The sequence below is a fragment of the Pongo abelii genome, chromosome 6 (assembly GCF_028885655.2).
Source record: "Pongo abelii isolate AG06213 chromosome 6, NHGRI_mPonAbe1-v2.0_pri, whole genome shotgun sequence".
NCBI classification, from domain to species: Eukaryota; Metazoa; Chordata; class Mammalia; order Primates; family Hominidae; genus Pongo; species Pongo abelii.
Genome location: NC_071991.2, coordinates 62,832,333 through 62,856,912, shown reverse-complemented (window position 1 = coordinate 62,856,912; position 24,580 = coordinate 62,832,333). Strand labels below are relative to the sequence as shown.

The 24,580-nt window shown below is 38.1% G+C and overlaps 1 protein-coding gene across 1 annotated transcript in view; it reads right to left on the bottom strand.

Annotated features, from left to right (window-relative positions):
• RAPGEF5 (Rap guanine nucleotide exchange factor 5) overlaps positions 1–24,580 on the bottom strand; it is a 239,947-nt gene that overhangs the window by 157,572 nt on the left and 57,795 nt on the right. Inside the window, exon 6 of the mRNA XM_024250329.2 lies at positions 16,351–16,417. Within this exon, the coding sequence (XP_024106097.2) occupies positions 16,351–16,417 (67 nt within the window). The remainder of the gene's footprint in view (positions 1–16,350; positions 16,418–24,580) is intronic.

Below are 24,580 nucleotides of genomic sequence, written 5' to 3'. Positions count from 1 at the left end.
CTCATGAATTTCATGGTACAAACAACAGGAGAAACTATAGATGTTTACAAGAACTCAGAAGAGCAAGCTAACGACACCAACATCTTTTCAAAAGAGCAGGTGTATCTGTGTCTTCAGTTTTCAAAGCTGCTCTTACAACCTCTGATTGGTAATTTCTCTGAAGCCCTAACTGCTGATCTACCTGAATTTCCTGATAAATAAAAATTTGTATATAAAATGTATTTTAAGGAAATAAGTCTATGTTAGACATTTTAATTTTTGTTGTAATAATGAAATAAAACATTATGTTTACATCATTAAAATTTTAATTTTTATGTCTCAAGTTACTTTTTTTGGTGTTTTCTGGTAGACCCAGTGTATTATTCAATCTACAAAAAGCTCATAAATGATTCTCAAGTGGATTTTCATGATACAGTTTATTTAACAAAGCATCTCCAAAGCCATAATATAATTTTTAAACTCATGCCTTACTATGTCTTTTATTCTACGTTACACACCATTCCATACATATCTTTTCTCAATCATCATGCCCTTTGGAGGTAAGATTATAAACTGTAGCAATTCTGTAACTACATCAACAGTCAAGTCCCAGATATTCTAGGGATCTTCTATGGTAGCAATCTCTTATTTGTAGGGACAGATTCCTGTAGAACCGTGTAGGGATGTTACATTACAAAGACTGATATTGGGATAAACTCAGATTGGTAAAGACTGTTTCCAGCTAGAAATTCTACACATAAAAACTGTTAACAAGTGAAGCCTCCTAGAAGAACAAGATTCAGAACCCGAGATCCAAAAATCTAAAACAAGAGTAGGAAATCTCTAATTATTTTATGCCAACCTTGAGAGAAGCTGTAGTTTCCTGATGGTGGGGTGGAGTCACAGTCCTTTACCTCATAGGATTGTTGTGAGATTTAGACGAATTAACATGTATAAATCATCGGGACTGATTGATCTGACACAGAGTAAGTGCTATTTGAGTGTTAGGTATTATCATCCTCATCACATTATTAGAACATAGTTGAGCTGAATGACAGAAGAAAGGACATATCCAGTCTTTAACTGATTTAATATTGCATATGTTTAAGCCCCTTCTTCCACCTAAATTATAAACTCTTTCACAATCAGTATTTCCTCCATTTATTATATGTCACCTACCTAGCCCAGTCCCATTGCAACTAGAATAAAAGAGGCTGAAGCATTTCAGCGAAAATGTGTAAACAGTGCTTAAAGTGCTTTTTCAGACTTTACTTTCAGACTTCACTTTAAAAATGAACTTTTAGATTTCTATAGAATTCTGAAGCCTTTATAAATGTATGAAGGACAGACTTCAGGTTAGAAGGCCATTACCTAATGGTAAAGGGATCAATTCAACAAGAAGAGCTAACTATCCTAAATATATATGCACCCAATACAGGAGCACCCAGATTCATAAAGCAAGTCCTGAGTGACCTACAAAGAGACTTAGACTCCTACACGATAATAATAGGAGACTTTAACACCCCACTGTCAACATTAGACAGATCAACGAGACAGAAAGTTAACAAGGATACCCAGGAATTGAACTCAGCTCTGCACCAAGCAGACCTAATAGACATCTACAGAACTCTCCGCCCCAAATCAACAGAATATACATTTTTTTCAGCACCACACCACACCTATTCCAAAATTGACCACATACTTGGAAGTAAAGCTCTCCTCAGCAAATGTAAAAGAACAGAAATTATAACAAACTGTCTCTCACACCACAGTGCAATCAAACTAGAACTCAGGATTAAGAAACTCACTCAAAACCGCTCAACTACATGGAAACTGAACAACCTGCTCCTGAATGACTACTGGGTACATAACGAAATGAAGGCAGAAATAAAGATGTTCTTTAAAACCAACGAGAACAAAGACACAACGTACCAGAATCTCTGGGACACATTCAAAGCAGTGTGTAGAGGGAAATTTATAGCACTAAATGCCCACAAGAGAAAGCAGGAAAGATCCAAAATTGACACCCTAACATCACAATTAAAAGAACTAGAAAAGCAAGAGCAAACACATTCAAAAGCTAGCAGAAGGCAAGAAATAACTAAAATCAGAGCAGAACTGAAGGAAATAGAGACACAAAAAACCCTTCAAAAAATTAATGAATCCAGGAGCTGGTTTTTTGAAAGGATCAACAAAATTGATAGACCGCTAGCAAGACTAATAAAGAAAAAAAGAGAGAAGAATCAAATAGACACAATAAAAAATGATAAAGGGGATATCACCACCGATCCCACAGAAATCCAAACTACCATCAGAGAATACTACAAACACCTCTACGCAAATAAACTAGAAAATCTAGAAGAAATGGATAAATTCCTCAACACATACACTCTCCCAAGACTAAACCAGGAAGAAGTTGAATCTCTGAATAGACCAATAACAGGATCTGAAATTGCGGCAATAATCAATAGCTTACCAACCAAAAAGAGTCCAGGACCAGATGGATTCACAGCCGAATTCTACCAGAGGTACAAGGAGGAACTGGTACCATTCCTTCTGAAACTATTCCAATCAATAGAAAAAGAGGGAATCCTCCCTAACTCATTTTATGAGGCCAGCATCATCCTGATACCAAAGCCGGGCAGAGACACAACCAAAAAAGAGAATTTTAGACCAATATCCTTGATGAACATTGATGCAAAAATCCTCAATAAAATACTGGCAAACCGAATCCAGCAGCACATCAAAATTCACTTTGAAATGTCAGAGGTATCAATCAACTTAAGGAGCTGTGCCCTGGCAGCTTCTGACGTTCAAAAGAGAACTGCTGTATTATGAATCAGGAGATTATGGGTTCAAATTCAAATTCAAATCCAAATTCAAATTCTTGTATTCAACAAGAAATGTGCATTAGTTTAGTATCTCTTCCATAGCAAATTATCACCCATTTTACTGCTTAATATCCGCTTATTATTTCATATTTGTATAGGTCAAAAGTCCAGGTACAGCGTGGCTCAACTGGGTTCTCTGCTTCTCACAAGGCCTCTTGTAAGGCCCAAAGCAAAGTACCTGCTGGGCTGCACTCCTAACTGGAAGTTCTAGGGGGAGCAGGTTCTTCCATGCTCATGCAGGTCATTGACAGAATCCAGTTCTTATGTCTGTAGGGCTGAGGTACCTGTTTCCTTGCTGGTTATCACCCAGAAGCTGCCCATAGCTCCTAGGGCCCTCTTTCTGGTTTTTGCACATGGGCTCCTACATCTCAGAGCCACCAGCAATGACATGATGACCCCTTCTTAGGCTTAGAATTTCTTTCACCTTGACTTCTGCCATATCACTTTGACTCCCACAAAAGCAAGTTCTCTCCTTTATTTTAAAAGCTCATATGATTAGACAGAGTCCACACAGACAATCTAGGTCTGTAGCCCTAATTATATCTGTAAAGCACCTTTTGCCCTGTAATGTAATATGTGCAGATACCAAGTGGGGTATTCATGTTTGGGGGACCATTTTACCCCTTACAGAATGACACATATCCTGAAAAACTATCCCTCAACACCTCGTTAGGGCCTTAAAGTCACTTGCTAATACAGCCTAGCTCCGGAACATGATTTACTTGCTATAAAATCTTCACTAGATTACACCAAACTCTCTTTCTCTTTACACCTTTCTCCTGTTGTACCCCAAAGTCCCAACCAGTGCCCCAAATTCATCTCAAATTAACTCATTTATTTGCTTCCATTTTCACCCCTTGAGATGTCTCTCAAGTCTTACAATCTATCTAGAATGTTCTTTTCTTTCCCTTATCTAGACAAAGCCTGCATTCCAGTTTCTGCATGGAGCTAACTTTAATTATCAAGACGTCCATAACTTTTCTGATTTTTCACATCTCATCACCACCACACAATGTGTGTTATCTGGAAAATCTATAATTTACACTTATGTTAATTTTTAAACAAAATCACTTTTTTTGTGGTTTTTGTTGGGTAATTTATAGTAATGTAGGTTTATTTTTGAAATTCAGAAAATGAACAAAAGTAGATGAGGAAAAATCATCTCCAGTCCCAGTGTCCAAAGAGCTAATCCTAAATTCACTCACTGCATGTAACATGATACTAATTGTTAGCTATGAGCCAAAAAAATTGATTTATTTACCATATTATTTTATCTATTGTCAATAGATGGTTCATGCCAATAATGTTGGTTTTAGGAAAAGTATTGGTATCACAGAATTGCAGGCCAGAAATAATAAAAAGGTCACCTACTTCAGTTCTATACTAGATGCCTTAATCCTCTACACAGAGTACAGAATATAAAATAATAAAACAACAAAACACACACTTCCATAGAACTTATTATGTACCTGGGCACCATTCCAACTATTTTCCATGTATTCACTGGCTTAATTTATATGCATAATGCCTTTTGTATCTGACCTGTAGTAACCTGCATAAATAAGCTCTTGAAGAAGTTCTGTAACTTTTATGAAGATAATCTAGAATGAATTAAGTTCATATATGCACACAGATCTCATATATGTGTTTATAATTCCTTACCCAGCTACATAGCCTATTCAAACCTCTTTACAAACCACTGAAACCTGCTACTAATATTCCACTGAATCCATAGGCTCTTTTGTTTTAAAGAGGAAATTTTTGTTATACAACTAGAAGAGCCCAGTAATAGTTTTTTGGAAGGTTTTAGTATCTATTTTTAAATCTGTCTTTTGCCCATTCAATTCTCAGAACCCCACATGTGTTTGTCCTCACTCTCAATACACAGTTTTAAGTAGATTAATTGTTAATCTACTTAAAGAACTTTCCTACCTGTAGATGCTTTTTAAAAAGTTGAACTTTATTCCTTGATATTTCTTCTAATCCAAATTCAAATTAAATTAAAACGGTGCTTTAATTTTTCATGATTGGCATAGGATCTATTAAGTTTGAAAACTTGCTCTGTTATCTACTAAGACATAATATATTCTTATGCATAGTTTCATATTAGTATTATAGGCAAGAGGATATTAAATGAGATTTGTCCTGTGGTCTTAGCATTTTCACTGAAACCCAAAGTCAAGAACAATTGGTGAAAAGTGCTCAGACCTCCGAAAGATAGAGCTAGGTGCACCCCCCACAGATTCCATTAGTCCTGAAGCAGCAAAATTCTGTAAAACCATGTTGGCAACCCTCATCCCTTCACCCACTTTAAGGAATTATGAGGGAGACTTGAAGATTATTCAGTAGGGATCAACAAAGACCATTTATTTAAAGGGAGTTGCTGGAGTGCTACAAGGATAAATATTATACATACGTACAGACTTCAAGTCAAATGACAGGGGTCTTAATCACTTGAATTGGCTGGCATTTGTTCCTAAAGTTTAGGGACTGCTCTCATCTGTAAAAGTCCAAGAGGGCTGGCAAATGGGGCATATAGAGGCAGAGGAAGAGAGAAAAGCTGTGCTGTGTTGGGATGGCCTCCATTTCCAGGGTTTGACAGGACAATAATGCCCTCGTGCTTCCTATGTGCCAGTAGAGGGTTGGGTATAGGTCATTTTGGAAACAGGTCTCCTGAAAAGGTAGGGTGACCCCAATAGAATAAAACTGTGAGAAGGAAGCCAGAGGCTGGAGGGACAGTCCTAAAGTTTCAGAAGAAGAGGAAATGACAGGGCCATGGAATTATAATCCGGACTCTTTAGACACAGGAATATCCACCAATCCACACAATGGCCTCATACAGGAAATAAAAGAGATTTCTACAACTCTCACACAGAGAACCCTGAGGCCAAATTGTAACTGTAGCAGTCAAGAAAGACCTTTCTTGACATGGCATCTCTTCTCCCTAGCCTCTCAAACCCTGGCTGAGCCAGAAGCAGCACAGTGTAGCAGAGGAGGAGGCAGGGAAGAGAAAAAACAGAAAAATATGATGGGAAATGTCAACAAAACCAACCCTGGCCCTTTTCCCAGGCTCAGGTTGGGGGAAAGGAGATGCTTTGAAGTGGATGGAAGATTGAAGCTCTGATACTGGACTCAAATGGATTTTTAAATATCTGAAGAAATGGAGACTGCTCTGAGAAAGCTGAAAAAAGCTATGGATCTGCACAAAGATTCACCCGGGAGTGGGAATGAACCAGTCAGAACTTATTCGAGGAAACTGGAAAAAAAGGGTAAATTTTTTCCTGCTCTTATCTTGTTGAGACTAGTTCATTTAATGAATCATTGATATGTATCTACTTGGTTTTATAATGAGACTGGAAACATGTAGGTACAAAAGCCATTTATTTCTTTTTTCCCTCTTAACTTTATCCCCTTTTCCTTGTTTTGTGTCTGGGAATGTTTCTCTTACATCCTGAGCTGATGCTGCAGTATGGGTTTAATCTCTGACATCTAGAATGTCAGCCTAACTAAATTTCATTTAAACAATCTAGGTGAGGAAGCAGTGCCTGCTCATGTCCAATGCTGGGGTAATCTTAGGCAGCGTGAAATTCAAAATTTAGTGAAGAAGAAGAAAAGAATATTGCCTGAACATAAACTTCTGACTTTAAGAGTGGTTCCATAACTTCCTCTTTTGGCTTAGGATTGGGAGAGAGAGCAAATGTGAAAAACATGAATAAAATTATAGTCTACATTTTTACCTGACAGACCCCTTCTTCTCTCTTGCTCTCTAAACACAAATAGGGTTCTGGGGTCTCTGAGCAATTCTTTTAATTGCCTTGGGTCTTCCTATTCTTATCCGTAATACAAGGGAATTAGAGAAGATGATTTCTTTCTTTTTCTTTTGAGGCATGGTCTGGCTCTGTCACTCAGGTTAGAGAGCAGTGGTACGAGCTCAGCTTACTGCTACCTCTGCTTTCCGAGCTCAAGCCATCCTCCCACCTCAGCCTCCTGAGTAGCTGGGACCACAGGTGCACGCCACCTCATCGGACTAATTTCTGTATTTTTTGTAGAGACAGGTTCTCACTTTGTTGCCCAGGCTGCTCTCAAATTCCTGGGCTCAAGTAATCTGCCTGCCTCAGCCACCCAAAGTGCTGGGATTACAAGTGTGATCCACACTGCACCTGGTGAAGAAGATAATATCTAAAGCTGTCTTCCCTTCTAGCCTTGTTCCAAATAAACCAACCACGATGTTCTCAAACTGAAGAATTCCAATTAACTGTAATAATTCCTCATTTTAATTACTGAGGTACACTGCAGAACCTGTGGTGAGGAGATACAATGTGGATATCTGTTCAGCTGAACTGAGATGAGTTCAATGAAACCAAGATAGCCAACAGGGTTTCCTGGGTTAACTTACGAACCTCATTCTCTTTCGATATTCTAACGCATCCGACAAAGATGTTACTACATAAAGCTTCTTATAGCACATTCCAATCCTCTCAAGAGCCTCACTGGCTATTTCTGCCTACCACATAAAATCTTAGCCTCTCCCTCTGCAATTCTAGACCTTAGTAGACACTTCACTCTGCCCACTGGATACACGGATTCTTTATTACTGCCTTCTATGCATCATAGACTTCTGCTGAACAGAAATGATGGCCATTCCTCAAACATATCCCATCTCGGCTTTTTCATTCATGCTATTCTTTCTAATCAGATTGCTATTAATATTTTCTATTCATTCATACTATCCTTTATATTCAACATATCATTCAAGCCATTCCCCCCTCTCCAGGGGACCTATTTTAAAACCCTAACTGAGCACAATGACTTTTTACTTTGACCTTCACAGTACTTTGTATTCACCACAGAGAACCTTTATAGCTATTCACCTCTATATGGTAAGCTCCTTGCAGACGTGGACCAAGCTGTATTTTTTTTCCTCTGAATTCACACAATGGAATCACAAAACCTGATAACCAGTCTGAATAAACTTCTAAACTGCTAAATCATTTAGCCATGTTTACCACTATTTTATAATTTCTAATAGGTTAAAAATTAAAATGCTATTTAATATAATTCCGTGGGCATCATTTCATAAAATCCTTCAAATTAGGAGAGAATTCCACAATCACATTCCCTGCCCAACTTGTTAAAATTTATTCAGTAAATATAAAATGTTTTAAGTGATGATAATGTGGAAAACTGTGCTTTCAACCCACATAGATATTATTTTTAATATAGACTCTTAATTAAATAATTAATAATGTCTGTCTCAAATGCTTCATCTTTCCAATGCAATGGTAATACACCCTGTCATGTGAGACTGAAATGTGACAGCGTATGACAAACAGTATCAAAATGCCTATGCAAGGTAAGAACTCGACAAATATTAGCCATTCTTAGCCTCTTACCCATTTCTCACTTGGTCTAATGCATTAATGCAGGATAATGCGTTAACAACTGCAAACAAGTCTCTTCAAAGTTTTCCCCACAAAGAAGTTCATCTCTGAGCTGTTCATAACAGCAAAAGAGTGAAAATAAAATCACAATGTTCAAAATAGAAGAAAATGATTTTAAATCTGTGTAATGGGATACTATAGAATCACTAAATATGTTGTGGCCAGTGCTTTTAGCTCCCAGAACATATTAAATAAAAAGTATAGAACACAAAATAAAATATTTAGAGTTTTTCTGCAAAAAAAAATTATTCTGTAAAAACAAATACACACACACACACACGAAAAATAACCTAGCAAGTAATAATAATTTATTTCTGGGTCATTTCATTATAGGCACTTTTCTAATCTGCATTTAAAAAAATGATAAAGTCTTTATATTCAAGTTAAATAATACAAATGTCAACTAAATAAAAAGGAAACTGCAAAGCATAATCCACAGTACGGTTATCTCACTGTCAGACTTCTCATTTGACATTTACAAACATAGGAAATGAATTCACACTATTTCCACCCAGTATCCACATAAAATGTCATTATATTATAATTTTTACAACAATATAAAATAACAGAAACTAATTTAAAATTTGTCTTATTCCATCACCACCAAAAAATTCAAGTAATTTTCACTGTTTTATATGCCTCCTGGTTCTCCTCTATATATGGGCATACCATACAAAGCTATAACACTGACTGAAGTATGCAAAACTTACATTTCATATAAAGCATCTATAAGAAGTTCTATTTTAAAGAAATGCACAAAGAAGAAGCCAAATATGAAACATTCATGGATCATCCTTTTAAAGCTCCATTGGCTTCTTTCAGAGAAGATTTCACATTAACACTTCACAAACCCATGACTCTCAATATCCAAATTGAGAGTCGAATGGTATATTTCTATTTCTTGTCAATAAAAAGCCTATATTTTCCATGAGTATTGCATATCAAAGTGATTTTCATCTCAGAAACAGATATTCAAATATCATAACATACATGTATGCAAACACGCACAATCCTCTCAATCCTCTTTCCCTATTCCTAAGAGATTCATTGAGACATTTTACCCTTAAATGAGTTGGGTACACTTACACCTTTCTGAACACATGAAGATAAATTTCCCCCTGCCCTGCATTGCTTCATTTCAATAGGCAATCCAGTATGTATCATGCTGCTTACCAAAACCAAACTCTCAGGGCTAGAGTTAAAAATTAAGTTACCACACAATCTGGGTAGATTTTGATAGTTTCTTTGGAATTAGAGATGATGGCTGAATAATTAATTTTAAAAAGTTGTATGTGTGTGTGTGTGTGTGTGTGTGCATGTGCAAACCTGTATATTATGGTATTTGGGGATCTATTACCAGGACGAAGATATGTAATAGACAGAACATATAAGAATTTTTTATTGACAAGCAATAGAAATACACTGTTCAGCAATCTATTCAGGTATTGACAGGTATAGGTTTGTGACGTGTTACTCTGAGATCCTACTGAAGGAAACAGAAGGAGCTTTAACCAGCATTCCACTTGGTCCTAGAGACTGACAGTCCATAGCCCAAGGCCCATTGGATGAGGACAGATTGAAACACAAGGAGAGAAGGTAGTATCAAGTCCTATGGCTCCGCATAAACCACAGAAAAAAGTTGCTACCAGAATATGCTACAATTCCACTGGTATTTCCTTAATGCTCCTTGGAACTAGATCCGTCTTCTCTGGTCTCACTTGACACTTTCCCTCAAAACGCAATCTGCCTGGCCCTTCCCCAAATCATATAGTAGCTCTTAAGCCACTGGAAGGACTGGAGCCAGCCTAAGGATTCCAAGTAGGAATTTTATGTTCCCTACAAATAAGAAATATAAGGTAACAAGATGTTCATGATCCTGTGGCAGCCAAAAAGAAGGCTTGTCGTTCACTGGGGGTGTAACTTTTATTCTTTGAACAGCCATGTCTGATCAGGCTGCGATAGTCTAAGGGAAGGGATTACCTACACTCCATTTCTGCATTCTCCAGGAAGAAAAAGGCAGATAGCCAGGAAAAAGGGTGAGTAGAAACCCATTTTTTTGCATTTTTAGAAAAACATATTTCTAAATGTGATAGAAATTCATCACTCAATTGTGCTTATCACATACAGATGATCCTTGACTTATGATGGGGTTACATCCCAATAAACCCATCATAAATTAAAACGATTGTAAGTCAAAAATTTGTTTAATACACCTAAGCTACCAAACATCTTAGTTTAGCCTAGCCTGCCTTAAATGTGCTCAGAATGCTCACATCAGCATATAGCTGGGCTAACTCATTTGGCAACACAGAGCACTGTGGAGTACCAGTCGTTTATCCTGGTGACCATGAGGCTGACCCGGAGCCATGGCTCACGGCTGCTGCCCAGCATCTCAAGAGGGTATCCTATCATATATCGCTAGCCTTGGAAAAAATCAAAATTCAAAATTTGAAGTACAGTTTCTACCAAATGCGTCTCATTTTTATAGCATCACAAAGTTGAAAAATCGTTACATCGGACCATCATGGTCAGGACCATCTGTATTCAACATGACAAATCCCCCCAACTTTCATTCAACTAAGATTACTCCCAGACCTTGCTAACTTGGCACACAATCTCTTAAGTCTCTAAACTTCTCTTTTTAAAGATTCATCAAAACCCAAACCTCATGCTATTACTGAACCAGTATCAATTTAAAAGTTTCCAATCAAAGAAATTGTCAATGTTATTCAGCTACTGAATAACAAATTCCTGTCCAAAATAACAATTCTTGTTCAAAGAGGAATTTCTCCAATATATCAAATCCAAATTGTAGAGTCACCAAGAAGGACAAACTAAAGGAATCCTTGTCATTTTATAATCTCTCTGGACGAAGAAAGGCTATAGATAGAGTACTGTGAAAGATACACCCTTCGAAGAAAATGACTGAAGTTTCAGGTGAAAGAAGAGACAGGACTTGACTGGCAAGTAAGATTTTAGTCCAGTGGTATTTCTCAGAGGAGGGATGACTTATACCTGAAGCCCTTATGAAAAGGAATTTAAAAAACACCACTAAATGCATCCAAGGCAGAGATCCCACAAGAAAGTTGGAAGAACCAAAGAAAATGAGCGAGAAGATAGAGAAGAACCATACAAATAGAAACATCTAAATGGATAAAAGTTATAAACTGGGTGAGCTGACATGGAACACAAGGGTGTAAGAGTGCCCAGTTACATGATCCAAGAGTATCAAGTGTTTTTCTCAACCCCATGGATCTCTCCTCCTAAATTCTGAACGCCCAATTTGTAAATTTAATTTATCTCTTAAGAGACAGCCATAAATTCCCCACCACCACCACCAGGTTAATGTTTTATTCCAGACACTCAGACCCTCTTCTCTTTCCCCATCCATGTGATGGCTGACTTCATTGAATCTAGCAGCATAGAGGACACATCACATGCTCCCTGTCCCTTTATAAGGACCTCCCACATACCCATTTTACCAAATAGGCATCTAATATAAACAATGCACAACTTAGCCTAACTCACATCACCTCAGGTGTTTGACAATTAGACTATGAACAAAAATCACAAATTTCATTCAAACCCAGATGAGATGTTTGTATTTTCTATTTCTACAATTTCCAACATAAAAACTTAGCCTTAAAAAACAGAAACAACCTAATAGGTTTTGTTCTGGTTGTTGATTTTAAGTAAATATGAGATGGAAGTCTAGAATACATTTTTATCTCCTATTTAAGAATGTTCATGTTTCTATTTCCTGTCTTTGGACGCTTCCCAAGTACTTCTCAGATCTTTTAAATGCTTCAAAGTTTAGCTGATTTCCTAAATTTACATCCTTAAGAACTGCGGCTTTGAAAGTAATACAGAATTCACCATAAAAATTTTCCCATATTTACTTTAGGTTTGAGCAAGCAGACCCCTGGGTTGTAATATGAATATTTTAAATTTGTCTGATCAATTCTGAGTACTCTATTTGTCACAAACACTGGAAGAATTCATGTTTAAAAATAAAACAATGCTCAGAACTTCAAGGGTGGAAACTGATGAGCTGTGTCATTCAAAGGCCCTTCTTGGCCTGCCAGCTTTATCACAGCAACATAGACTTGCAGTCGATGAAAAGAGGTTTTCAAGTTAACAAAATGTGTAGCACCAGAAGATATTAGAAAGGAGGCTAAGGTGGTAAGTTAGAATGCGGAAAATCACACTGCTTCCAGATAATTCCTACAGTGTTTTTGTAGACTTTATGTAATGGAAAGGGTCCATTATAGCCATGTCCTTTTTCCTTAAACTGAAAACTTCTTACAGAGTTTCACTGTTTAGGTTTCTGTATGTCTGACACTTGGAAAGATGGCTCTTTCCTGAAGACCACTAGAAACATGGCTGGAACATTTTAATTGCTCATGTTTATGTACATTTAACAGCCATACATTTGACTGAATTATAAAGACATTCTTATTTCTACACATGCACCATCTTCTCATGTTCCTTCAATATGAAAATTCATGTGTATCCTCTTCCAGAGTAAAATTTCAGATAATATATTTTTAGATGACAGGATTTTTCCTCCTGATGAACCTAAGAGGGAACCAGGAAATAAACTACTGGGGTTAAAGAAATGAGAAATTTTCTAAGATAGTCACAAGCAAAAATCCCACATTTGAATAAAAATGGTGAATATACAAGAGGGCACAGTTGACTGTACTGCTGGAAACCACTGTCCCATTCCAATACCCCCAAAACACAGACTCTCAAAGAGTACAGTGGCAACTCTACATTACAGACATCACTTCTGCTTTCCTTTATCATGATTAGGGGTCACAGTAGATGAGAACTGTTCCTTCAGTGATGTATGTAAATATCTTTCTGCACACACTATCACCTAGGTAACAAAGTTTACATGCCATTGTCAACAGGAACAACTATGTTATGAAGAGGTAGACTGAGTCCCACTGTCCATTAACAAATGCTTCTAGAATGAACAATGGAATTTTAGAACTTGAAGGAACTTAGCAACTATCTAGTCCAACCACTCATCTTGGCCAAGGTCACATTGTTGGAAGAAATAAGAATCAAGGCCCTTAATCTTAGTACAGGATATTTTCAATATTGCAGGCCGATTGCCCATCAATTGAAGAGATGAAATTTTCCTCTCTGCTGTTTATTTTCATTTCTAAATACCACTCCAGCATCTTACCTCATTTTCTTCAGTCTTTTAGCCTGGGGATTTTTCCAGCAAGATTATGTCAACTAAATCCACAGTGAACACTTTGCTGTCCACCCATTCCTTTTCAGAGGGTCTTTTGAATGTGACCTTCATGGTATAAACCATTCAGTTATTTCCATTTCCTCTCACTGTCCTCTCATCTCCCTACTGCCCTCTGCCTATGGCTGTTCCCCAGACTCTATCTTCTACTCAGGTCTTCAATCTGCAACTTCTCTGTGACTGGCTTCCAGAAGCTCTCTGAGCTTCAGACTCTTGTCTCCAGGTGTTTCCTGCATATTTCTATGTTCTTATCTCCTCAAATGCAACATATCCCCCAAAATCACCTACCTTACTGCATAATTTACTCAACTTCCTAAGAATATCATCATGCCCCCAGTCATGCAAGTTCAGAACTTCAGTTATCTCACTCCTCCACCTTTACCCACTCATAATGATTTTTTTTTAATCAATTTTTTTTTTTTTTTTTGAGATGGAGTCTCGCTCTTTCACCCAGGCCAGACTGCAGTGGCGCTATCTCAGCTCACTGCAAGCTCCGCCTCCTGGATTCACACCATTCTGCTGCCTCAGCCTCCCGAGTAGCTGGGACTACAGGTGCCTGCCACCACGCCTGGTTAATTTTTTGTATTTTTAGTAGAGACGGGGTTTCACCGTGTTAGCCAGGATGTCTCGATCTTAAAAAAATCAATTTCTTTGTGTTCCTTTTTGAAGTCATCTTTCTTTTGGTTCCCACAAAAACCACCATAAACTAGGTTTTCATCAGCCTCTAACCAATCTCCCTATCTTCAACTTATCTTCACTCTTGAACATCTATTTCATGGCATTAATCTGTTGTTCAAAAAAAATCTTTCATTTTTCTTAACTAAGACCTTCTTCTCTAACTTGGTGGGTCTACTTAGATTTTTCCATTGTACTTTCTCATTCCTATGCTTGCCCACAATAAATTCCACAGCTAGAATACACATCCTCCTAATTATCATCTCCAAATCCTGACTGTTTTCAATGGTGGTTCAAGTCCAGTGTCTGCAGTGAAGCTTTCTGTTATGGTCCTTGAATTTATGATTTTACTTATTCACCACCTTTCTTTATTCACCACCTTTCTTTGTGCACAATTTCCAACTCCTTTATATATTAGCTTTCTGAATATATCTGTCTTATCTTCTTGGTGTGGCTATAGGAACCAAATCATACGTGTCTTTATCACTTCTGAAACTATCCCAATAACTATATTACATTATTTATTATATATTTTTAAATGAGGCATAGTAGTTAGGAGAATATTGGAGATAAAAATTCTGAGTTCTGACTCTTGTTTTGTTCTTTCTTGCTGGGTGACTTTAGGCAAGCTACTCATACTCTGTAAGCTTTCATATCTATAAAATAGACATAATACCACCTATTTCATAGCGCTGTTGTACGGTACAGCTTAGCAGAATGTGTATGTATGTGTGTGTACACACAAACACACAACGTTTAACACAGTTTCTGGCCCATAGTGAATGCTTTTTAAACAGATGGCTAATTATAATTCTGCACACCACAGGCACTCCTTTTTGGTCAATATTTTAAACCAAAAAGTTCTAAATATGTTTTCATAATATGCTGTCAAGATTTCATTTCATGTTTTTTACACCATTGATTATCATATTGATATCGTTAGGCTTTGAGTCCCACCCAAATCTCATCTTGGATTGTAATCCCCAGGTGTTTAGGGAGAGACCTTGGGGGAAGTGATTGTATTATGGGGGCAGTTTCCCATGCTGTTCTCATGATAGTGAGTGAGTTCTCACAAGATCTGATGGTTTTATAAGTGTGTGACACTTCCTCCTAGACACTCTCACTCTCTCTCCTGCTGCCATACAAGACATACCTGGTTCCCCTTCCACCATGATTGTAAGTTTCCTGAGGCCTCCCCAGCCATGTGGAACTGTAAGTCAATTAAACCTCTTTCCTTGATAAATTACCCAGTCTCAGGTAGTTCTTTAAAGCAGTGTGAGAACAAATGAACACACATATTTAATAAAAAATTACTTTTCTAAGCTGCATTCCAGAAGAGTAGGAAAGACACTTTCAATCTTCAAGCTGTGCCCAGTTGACAAGACCTAGTGTATAAAACTCTGCACAGACCAGTTTCATCCTTACACATAACCCAATCAACCATGATTTTCAGCAATTACCATTTTAATAATGGAGTTAAAGCAGAACTAAATAATTTTTGGGGAAGGCTAGAAAAGTTTCCAAATAGCCAAGTCAATAGGTACAGGTTTGGTGACATAGGATTGCTAGAGCCTGTCAAAAACTGAAACTCAAGGATTAGTGACCACAGTCAGCTTTTCCTATGAAGAAAGCCATGAACTTTCCTTCAACCAACAAGGCTATAACAAAGTCTAATCAATAGCTTTAAAAACCACAATGAAAATGTTGCAATATGGTACATTAAAAACTAGCAAACTGGCCTTTTTTGGCTGAAGTAGTTCTTTTTTTTCCCTAATGAAAGAGTCTTTTCTCCTTTGTGCAGCAGGTCACAACTTTCCTAGGTTAACTCATACTGTATTTAAAAAATCAGATACTACACCTCCACCTCCACAAAGGTTGCAGGAACTTTCCACCAGAAATATCTATGATCTCGTGAAGGGAGGCTCCAGCCACATATAGAAAGTCAAAGCCACCGTCTCCCTCTGCCTTGCCTCATTACCTCCCACAATGATGAGCAGCCACAGGGAAAATCTCTATACCATCACCCAAACAACTTCCCTTCTAGGACCCCAGCTTCATTATTTCTGCACCCCTAGGCAGGAAAATTGCATGGTCTTACCGCAGATGTTAGACGCACGAGAATTTCATCACTGCTTTCTTCGGAGTCTTCAATTTTCTGATGAGACCTTTGAAAAAAAAAAAAAAGAACAAATTACTTTTCAGTTTTAGTTGCTCAAATTTATCTACCAAGTTAGGAGGAATAAAGGGCAAATAATGTCATTGTTATTATATTAGCAAAAGTACTCATGAAAATAACAAAGATTGTGACAATAACGCCATAGGAACATAATCCTCTTGCAGGCCAAATGTTCTCACAAAATCAATTAGCAAGAACCTGTTTACAATGCACCAGTTGAATCCTGAGGATGGGGTATTACTCACCCCATGATATAGCAGAATAACCCTGACATGCCGGTTGTAAAATACATGGGCTTACACAGAAGGTAGATGCAAATAAAAGGTGGTTAAGTGCTGAAATTTCCTCTAAATCTAAATGAAATCTAGATTTTGAAAATATGAAATGTGAACTTTCCACGAAAATTGAGTTTTAGTCAAAACAAACTTACTATAAAATGGTATTATTATAGGCCTAATACCACTATGGGAATTATGAGGAATACAAAAACGCAGAAGTTTTGTATAGCTCTGTATTTGCTTTCTCAAGAGATTACCGCCCAACTAAGAAGCTAAGAATATTATGCACATGTTAAATAACTAATGAGATGTGTAACAATGTAAGATCAGTTTGTTTGTTTGTTTGTTTGTTTGGGGAAAATGATCTTTTTAACTTAATTCATGAAAAAAGGCTTCACCAAATGTATATTCTAACAGACAAAATTATCTACTTCTTAAGAACAATCTTACAAACTACATTTTTTCCTAGTTTGGTCAAAGAATAAAATTGACTAATGCAATTGAATATGTAAAATTGTCTCCAAGATCTATTTCCACAGCAATCCCTTTCAATGTATGCTGTGGGCGGGGGGCGGAGGGGGTATTGGAGGTAACTGCCCTGCAGAGCAGCATTATCAGCATCACAGTCCAGTGATTGATTTCAATCTCAGTAACTACAGTGTGTCAGCTGGAACGCCAGCCTTATGGGGCAGGAGGGCTTCTCCCAGCTCACGGGACAGCTGAGAAGCAGCTCTTTAAGAAGGGAAAAGCCAGTTGGATCAATTCTGGCATTGCCCTCTTGTTTCTGTAAATGTTATTAAACCCTTTTCCAGAAAGAAAGTCCCACCCTTCAAATCACAGCAATGCATTACAAACCACTGCCTTTACAAAAATTGCAAGATAGAGGTATGAAGCAGTGCCGATGTTGTCAAATAACTTAAGCGCTCATGCAGCAAAGTGTTTGAGATGCTTGCTAACAATCTGCCGAATAAAAACTGTGGGAACTGAGCATTATAACTTGGGATCTTTTTTAAATAGGGTTACCTGGATGATGAGTATTTTGAATAAGCTTTATTATTAAGATTCTCCATTCACAAGGCTTCTGTGGTTATAATGAGAAGAGACTGGAAACGCTTTATAATCTCAACCACCAAACCAGATTTATATGATTAAGCTGAGGCGACTGAACAGACAGGAAATTAAGAACCAAAGGCACTAGAGGCAAGAGAACCAAACAAGGGCTTCTGTTGCTTTGTCTGTGTCTGTAGTGACACATGGGCTTGTCGTGCCTTTTCATGTTTCTCAGACCCCAACAGATACCCGAAGTATTAGTTAATGGGCATGAGGTATTTTGCACTAGCAGATTCTCTCATGAATCTGTTTTCAACAAGCTGCTGAAAGGAACTCAAAATTCCAAGAGAAGCTCTTGTATACGAGACTGGTAACTAACGGTTGAGCTGCTGCTGTTTTAGTGACAAATAATTTAGTCCCCGTTTGGAAGCAAAACTGTCTTTCATTGATCTTCCAGCACAAACCATGCCTTAGCAAAAACATTTCTTAAGGAAATATGTGTAAGAGGGACAGAGTGATGATCTCCCAAGAGCTGTCCCACAGCCCATATCCCACTGTTATCACCTCAATCACCAAGATTTAAGCCCAGAACTCCCAAGTATCTCTCTAGCTTCTGGCTCTCCCCTGAGCTTGCCTTGTTTTTCCATCTGCCTTCAAAGTGGCTCTATGTGGCAATTCCAGGAACTTTATTTTCACCCACATGGGTACCTTACAGGCTAACTCAACCTAACTCACACTGAACTCCTCTCTTACCTCCTGCCCTCAGCTCTCCCCTTGGAATCACAGGTCCTGTTCACCCTAGAGCCATCCCTTCCCTCCTCACTCCGGCCTTTGGGAAGTCACCAGATCCTCTCACTTCCCTTCCTTCCCTGCCAAGCCTCTTCAACAGTCTAGGCTCTCAACTTCGCTTTAACAAATTATTTTAACCACCTTCTAACAAGCTTGTCTCTGGCTTCTCTTCTTGTACCCAGATGCCTAAAGATACCAGGATCACCTTTCTGAAACCCAGATCTGGTCCTGCTCTTCTCCAGACTCCAAACCTTCAGGGATTTTCCTCAATGCCCACTGAGAGCTCTAGAATTCGGAAATGCTCTTCCTTCCCTGCTAACATGCCCCATGCCCCGCTGCACCAGCACGCACCTGTCCCTCACCTGGTATAAAGGAAGGTCACGAAGGCAGGACTGGTAGCAACAGGCAACAGCGGGAGAGCCTGAAAAGGGGGAAAGAAGAGAGAAGGCAATACTCGGCCACTCTCCTTTCTTTCACCACTACGGTCACTTTTTACCTTAAACCTCCTCCTCAGCTCTAGACTAAGTCGCCCAAAAATACCAGACTCTCTTTTCTCCAGCAAATGTATCTTTTACAAAATTTAAACACATTCTGTTTTAATGTGTGTAAATACTTTTCAGTGCAACCCAGGAAAGACAAAGTTCTCACTTATGCAATCAAAATAAATAAGGAAACAGATGCAGCAGAGGAAAAGCAAGTATAATATTTGCATGTTTTCCATTATTACTAAAGGGGGCTGTGCTGCTCGTGAATGACAGAGAGAGAGAAGCTGTGGGTCTAGTTTGTCAGTGATTAGAGAAAGAAAATAAAGAAACTCTTACTGGAATCAGCAGGTAATGACAGTGACAAGTGACATAAGACAGAAAGAGAAGAGAAACAGAGTGACCCCTGGAAGGAAGATCCCTCCCTGAGGGTTTATGCCAACAGATGCTCTCCTTTAGGAATTCCCTGGGTTACCTTTCAAGGTCTCTGCTTACCAATACCCCAAGCCAGACCTGGTAACTCTCCAGGGGAGAGTGCTGAGTCTTGGTGCTCTAGGCAGATGTCTCTGTAAGTTCAAGAGGTCTGCAATATCTAAGGGTGTCACTGTGAGGATGCAGAGATGACAAAAACCTATGGTCCTCCACCCTCATCCCTCTAACCATCAAACTGGATGCATTATCATTATGCCCACTCCTACCCAAAAGGAAAATAACAAAAAGCCCTGCCCTTCCTATAGTCCTCCTCACCTTAATTGACGGCAACTCCATCCTTCCAATTGGAAGTCATCCTTGAACCTCTTCCTCTCATACTCTGCCTTGTATCCACCCTGAAATCCTATTGGCTCTTCAAGACATACCTCTCACCTGACCACTTCTTACCGCCTCCATCACTGCCACTGTGGTCCCAGCCACAACATCTTTCACCTGGACCCAGGAGCCAGCGTAGTCTTGCTAAAATGTAAGTTAGTTCATGTCCCTCTACTCAAAATCCTTGAATGACTTCCCATCTCACTTAGCATAAAGCCAAAATCTTTTTATACTTAAAAATATGTAATTAACAAAGATATCTATTCAAGGTGTGCCACATGATTATCTGTGAATACACTGTGATTAGCACAATCAAATATATTAACAAAGATATCTATTCAAGGTGTGCCACATGATTATCTGTGAATACACTGTGATTAGTACAATCAAATTTATTAACACCCATCACCACTCATGCTGTACATTAGACCTCCATAACTTGCTCAATTTAATAAATGCAAGTTTGTATGCTTTGATCAACATCTCCCCATTTCCCCTACCCATGATGTCTATATTCTAGACAAGTATGTTTTGCTTAACAAGGCAAATTCCTATGAAAAAAGAAGTAGGATGGTGGAAGAATGAGAATTAGATTTTTCTTGAGATCTTTGATATCATGAATACAAACACTGTTCACCTTCTCAAGAGAAGATAATTTTTCATAGCATCTGGCTACTAGTTATGCTTATAGAAAAAATGTACTAAACGGGAATTATGAATGGGAAAGGTTTCATTAAGAGTCCACAGTGTATAGTTATATATTAATTTAAACTGAATAAAATTAGATTTTTCACATTTGATTTTGAGGATTTTAGTATTAATGTTTAATATTTAATTAGATGGCTCAATTTCAAATGCTAATATAATCAGGCCTAGATGTCCAATTTTTGCAAAATTCCTGTACTACTCTTAAATATAAATGTACTCTGATAAAAATAAGCAATCTGTTCCCACACCTGGAATAAGCCTTGTCTATAAACAATGGAAATTTTGAAGGACTTAGTGTTTCCTTGGGAGAGGAGGTAATGAGTAATCACAAAGACTAGGACTAGCTGACTTCATAACACTTTTTACAAAAACAGTTTAAAGTAATAAGTGGAAATTTTGTTCACTTACGATGCCAATACAAATCTTACGCCAAGTTCCATCACAAAAATTTTTTGAAAAACACTAAAAAAAAAAAAAAAAAAAGTTTGTTTACCCACACGGTATTTCCTCCTCTCCAAGTGTCATGAGGATCTAATTAGGAAAAGTTAAGTTAGGAATACAAAGGGTGGGCTTCAGACATCGGAATAGCAGACTTGAACTTAAGCTCTCTGGCCAGAGAGTGTGAATCCATCACCATTTCAGAAACTAAGGAGGCCAAGGGATGTCTCATGTTGCTAATAAATGTCAGGTAGTAAGAAAAAACCAGGCAGGATAAGGAGAACAAATGAGGCAGAAGTGAGGGGGTGGTGGAGGTGCTATTTTGTATAGGGTGGTAAGAGGAGACAGGGACCTGAATTTTGGAAACCATCACTGTGAGACGATATTAAGTACATGACTGAGTGAGGGCACATCCAAAGTGAGAGCAGAAAAAATAAGAGAAGTCCAAGACTGACCTCTACTGTGTTTAAAGGTCACTGCTTCAAAATGTAGGTTTCATTGTTTAGGGACAGCCAGTCTGAATAATCTGAGGCAAACAGCTCAAGAGATGACTGGCATTAAAAAGACAGTTTTTTACTCACAGTTCCCAAGAGGAAGGGGGATGACACACAAGGAGGGGCCACACAGGGAGGCACCAGTGTCAGTCAGGAGGCAGAGAACATGGGGGAAAATGTGGGAAATAACCTTTATTGTGGTTTCCCCAGAATAGAACAGGTAAGGCAGGGTAAACAGGCTGAGGATAGATTGTTTGATTAACTTCAGCAGGACCAAAAGCATAGGGACTGCCCCTAACTGTTTGGTACCTGGAGCTGGGGTGATTAGGGCAGGTGAAAAGTAGCCCAGAAGGTGAAAGCCCAATAAAAAAAGTGGTTATGTTATGAGCTCTGGAATGGCTGGCTTACCTATGAAAGGTGTGCTCCCAGCAAAGCTAGCAAGTAAGTTCTCTACTATCTCTAGGAACGGACTATTCCTGGGTTAGGCAGTCTCTCCAGGGTCAGCAAGGCCCCAGATGTCAAAGCACTGAAACACAGTTAATACAATCAGGAAAAGGAAGAATTAACAAAGGAGCCTTAAAAGCAGCAGCTAGTGAGACAGAAGGGCCAAGAGATGTTATCCCAGGGGTCAACTGGAAAAACTGCTTCCAGGACGTGATCAATTGTGCCAAATGCTGCTGTCATGTCAAGTAAGATGAGGACTGAAAAATCAACATTTTGGCATTTGGCAACATGGAAGACTTCTGTAACCTTGACAAGGTTGCCTTCAGTGGAGTGGTACTATTGAAAGCCTGAATGGAGCAGATTCAGAAAAGAACAGAAAAGGTAGAGAAAGTAACCATAAATATATCTTTTGAAGAGTTTTGCTGTAAAAGGGAACAGAGACATTGTGCAGCAGCTAGAGGGAGATATAGGGAAATATCAACACATGCTGAAAAGAACAATCCAGTAGAGGAAAAAGCTGATTGAAGCAGGAAAAAAATGAGATTTCAGAAATGAGATCCTTGAGTAGGGGTGCAGAGATGGGATCAGTGCACAATGTGAGGAAACTGACCTTGAATAAGAATGTGGACCATGCATCCATTTTTATCAGAAGCAAAGATAGAGTCCGCCAATATAGATGCAGGCAGGTTGACAGATTTGGTAAATAAAACATGAGAAAGATAGTTTTTAAAATGTTCCTTTCAATGAAATAAAAAGCAAGGACAAAGAGGTAAGAGGGGAACAATTGTGATACAGTTTTCTAGGAGACTGAATATACCAAGAAATGAACAGGACCACCCCACAGCATTGAAGACCCACTCAAGATTAAAGGCCATGAATATAAAATGAGACTGATCATCCTTAGACTCCTTAACGAACCACCTCTTCCATCTACCTTTAAAATCTGACAGAACAAGACGCTAGATGGCCATGGCCAGTGATGGCTGAAGAGAGAGGAAGTATTGATCCTGTGATTTTTCTATGTATATATCTTTGTCATCTGCAAAGAGAGATGGCTTTATGTTTTCCTCCAAATATATGCCTTTTATCTCTTTTTCTTGACTGCTTGCACTGGCCTGAGTGGAAGAGGTGTACTAAGAGAAGATATATTAGCCTTGTTCTGATCTTAGTAGGAAAGCATTTAGTCTCTTACCATTAAGTATGATGCAAGCTATCGGTTTTGTATAAAGTCTTATCAGATTGAGGAAGTTCTCTTACATTTCTATTTTTCTGAGAATTTTTATCTTGAAGGGGTAAATTTTCTCTAATTCTTTCTCTGCATCTATAAAATTTATCATATAATTTGTGAATATGGTGAATTATATTCAATGATTTTTGAGTGTTGAGCCATCCTTGTATTCCTAGGGTAAACTCCCCTTTTTCATAATGTATTTATAATTTTTATATGTGAGGAAGATTGTGTCTATACTAATGAGTCATATTGTTTTGTTCTGTTTTTTTTGTTTTTTTTTTTTTTTTGAGACGGAGTTTCACTCTTGTTGCCCAGGCTGGAGTGCAATGGCTTGATCTCGGCTCACTGCAACCTCCGCCACCCCAGTTCAAGCGATTCTCCTGCTTCAGCCTCCCGAGTAGCTGGGATTACAGGCATGCACCACCATGCCTGGCTAATTTTTTTGTATTTTAGTAGAGATGGGGTTTCTCCATATTGATCAGGCTGGTCTCAAACTTGTCCTCATGTGATCCGCCCGCCTCAGACTCCCAAAGTGTAGGGATTACAGACATGAGCCACCGCACCTGGCCTTATTGTTTTCTTTCTCTGAAATTTGTCATGACAGTGCTGGCCTCATAAAATGAATGTGAAACAGTTACTCCTCTTTAATTTTCTGAAACAGACTGTATAGAAATGACATAATTTGTCTATGGTCATACAACTCTGAAGGTGCCCGATCTTGTGCTATCTTAGAGGCTAAGCAGGATTGGGCCTGGTTCCTACTTGGATGGGAGAAATGACATTAACTTATTTTTTAAATGTTTAGTTAAATCTGCCAGTAAACTTATATAAACCCATTGTTTCCTTGTTTGAAGGGCATCAATTACAAATTCAATTACTTTAGTATACATAATTCTATTCAGATTCTTGTTGAAGGACCATAGGTAGTTAATGTCTTTCGAAGAATTTGTCCATTCCACCTAAGTTTTCAAATTAATAATCATATAGTTGTTCATAATATTCATTTGTTAGCTTTCAAATGTAAGTCTGCAGTGATATTCCTTCTTTTTTCCTGATATTGGCAATTTGTCTTTTTGTTTTCTTCAACACTGGTGAGAGATTTCGTACTTTTTTTTTTTTTCAGAGAACCAACTTAGTTTCATTAGTTTTTTTTCTAATTTCTTTTCACTTACATCGATTTTTGTTATCTTTATTAATTCGTTCTTTGTAGTTTGTTTTTCTTTGGCTAGCTTTCTGAGGTGGAAGCCCTGATCATTGATCTAAGACATTTATTCTTTCCTAATATAAGGATTAAAAGCTATCGATTTTCCTCTAAGTATTGCTTTAGCTGCATCCCATAATTTTGAGCACATTATGTTTTAATATACATTCTATACTAAATATTCCTTATTTCCTTTGGGACTTCCTCTTTCACCCATGAGTTACTTCAAA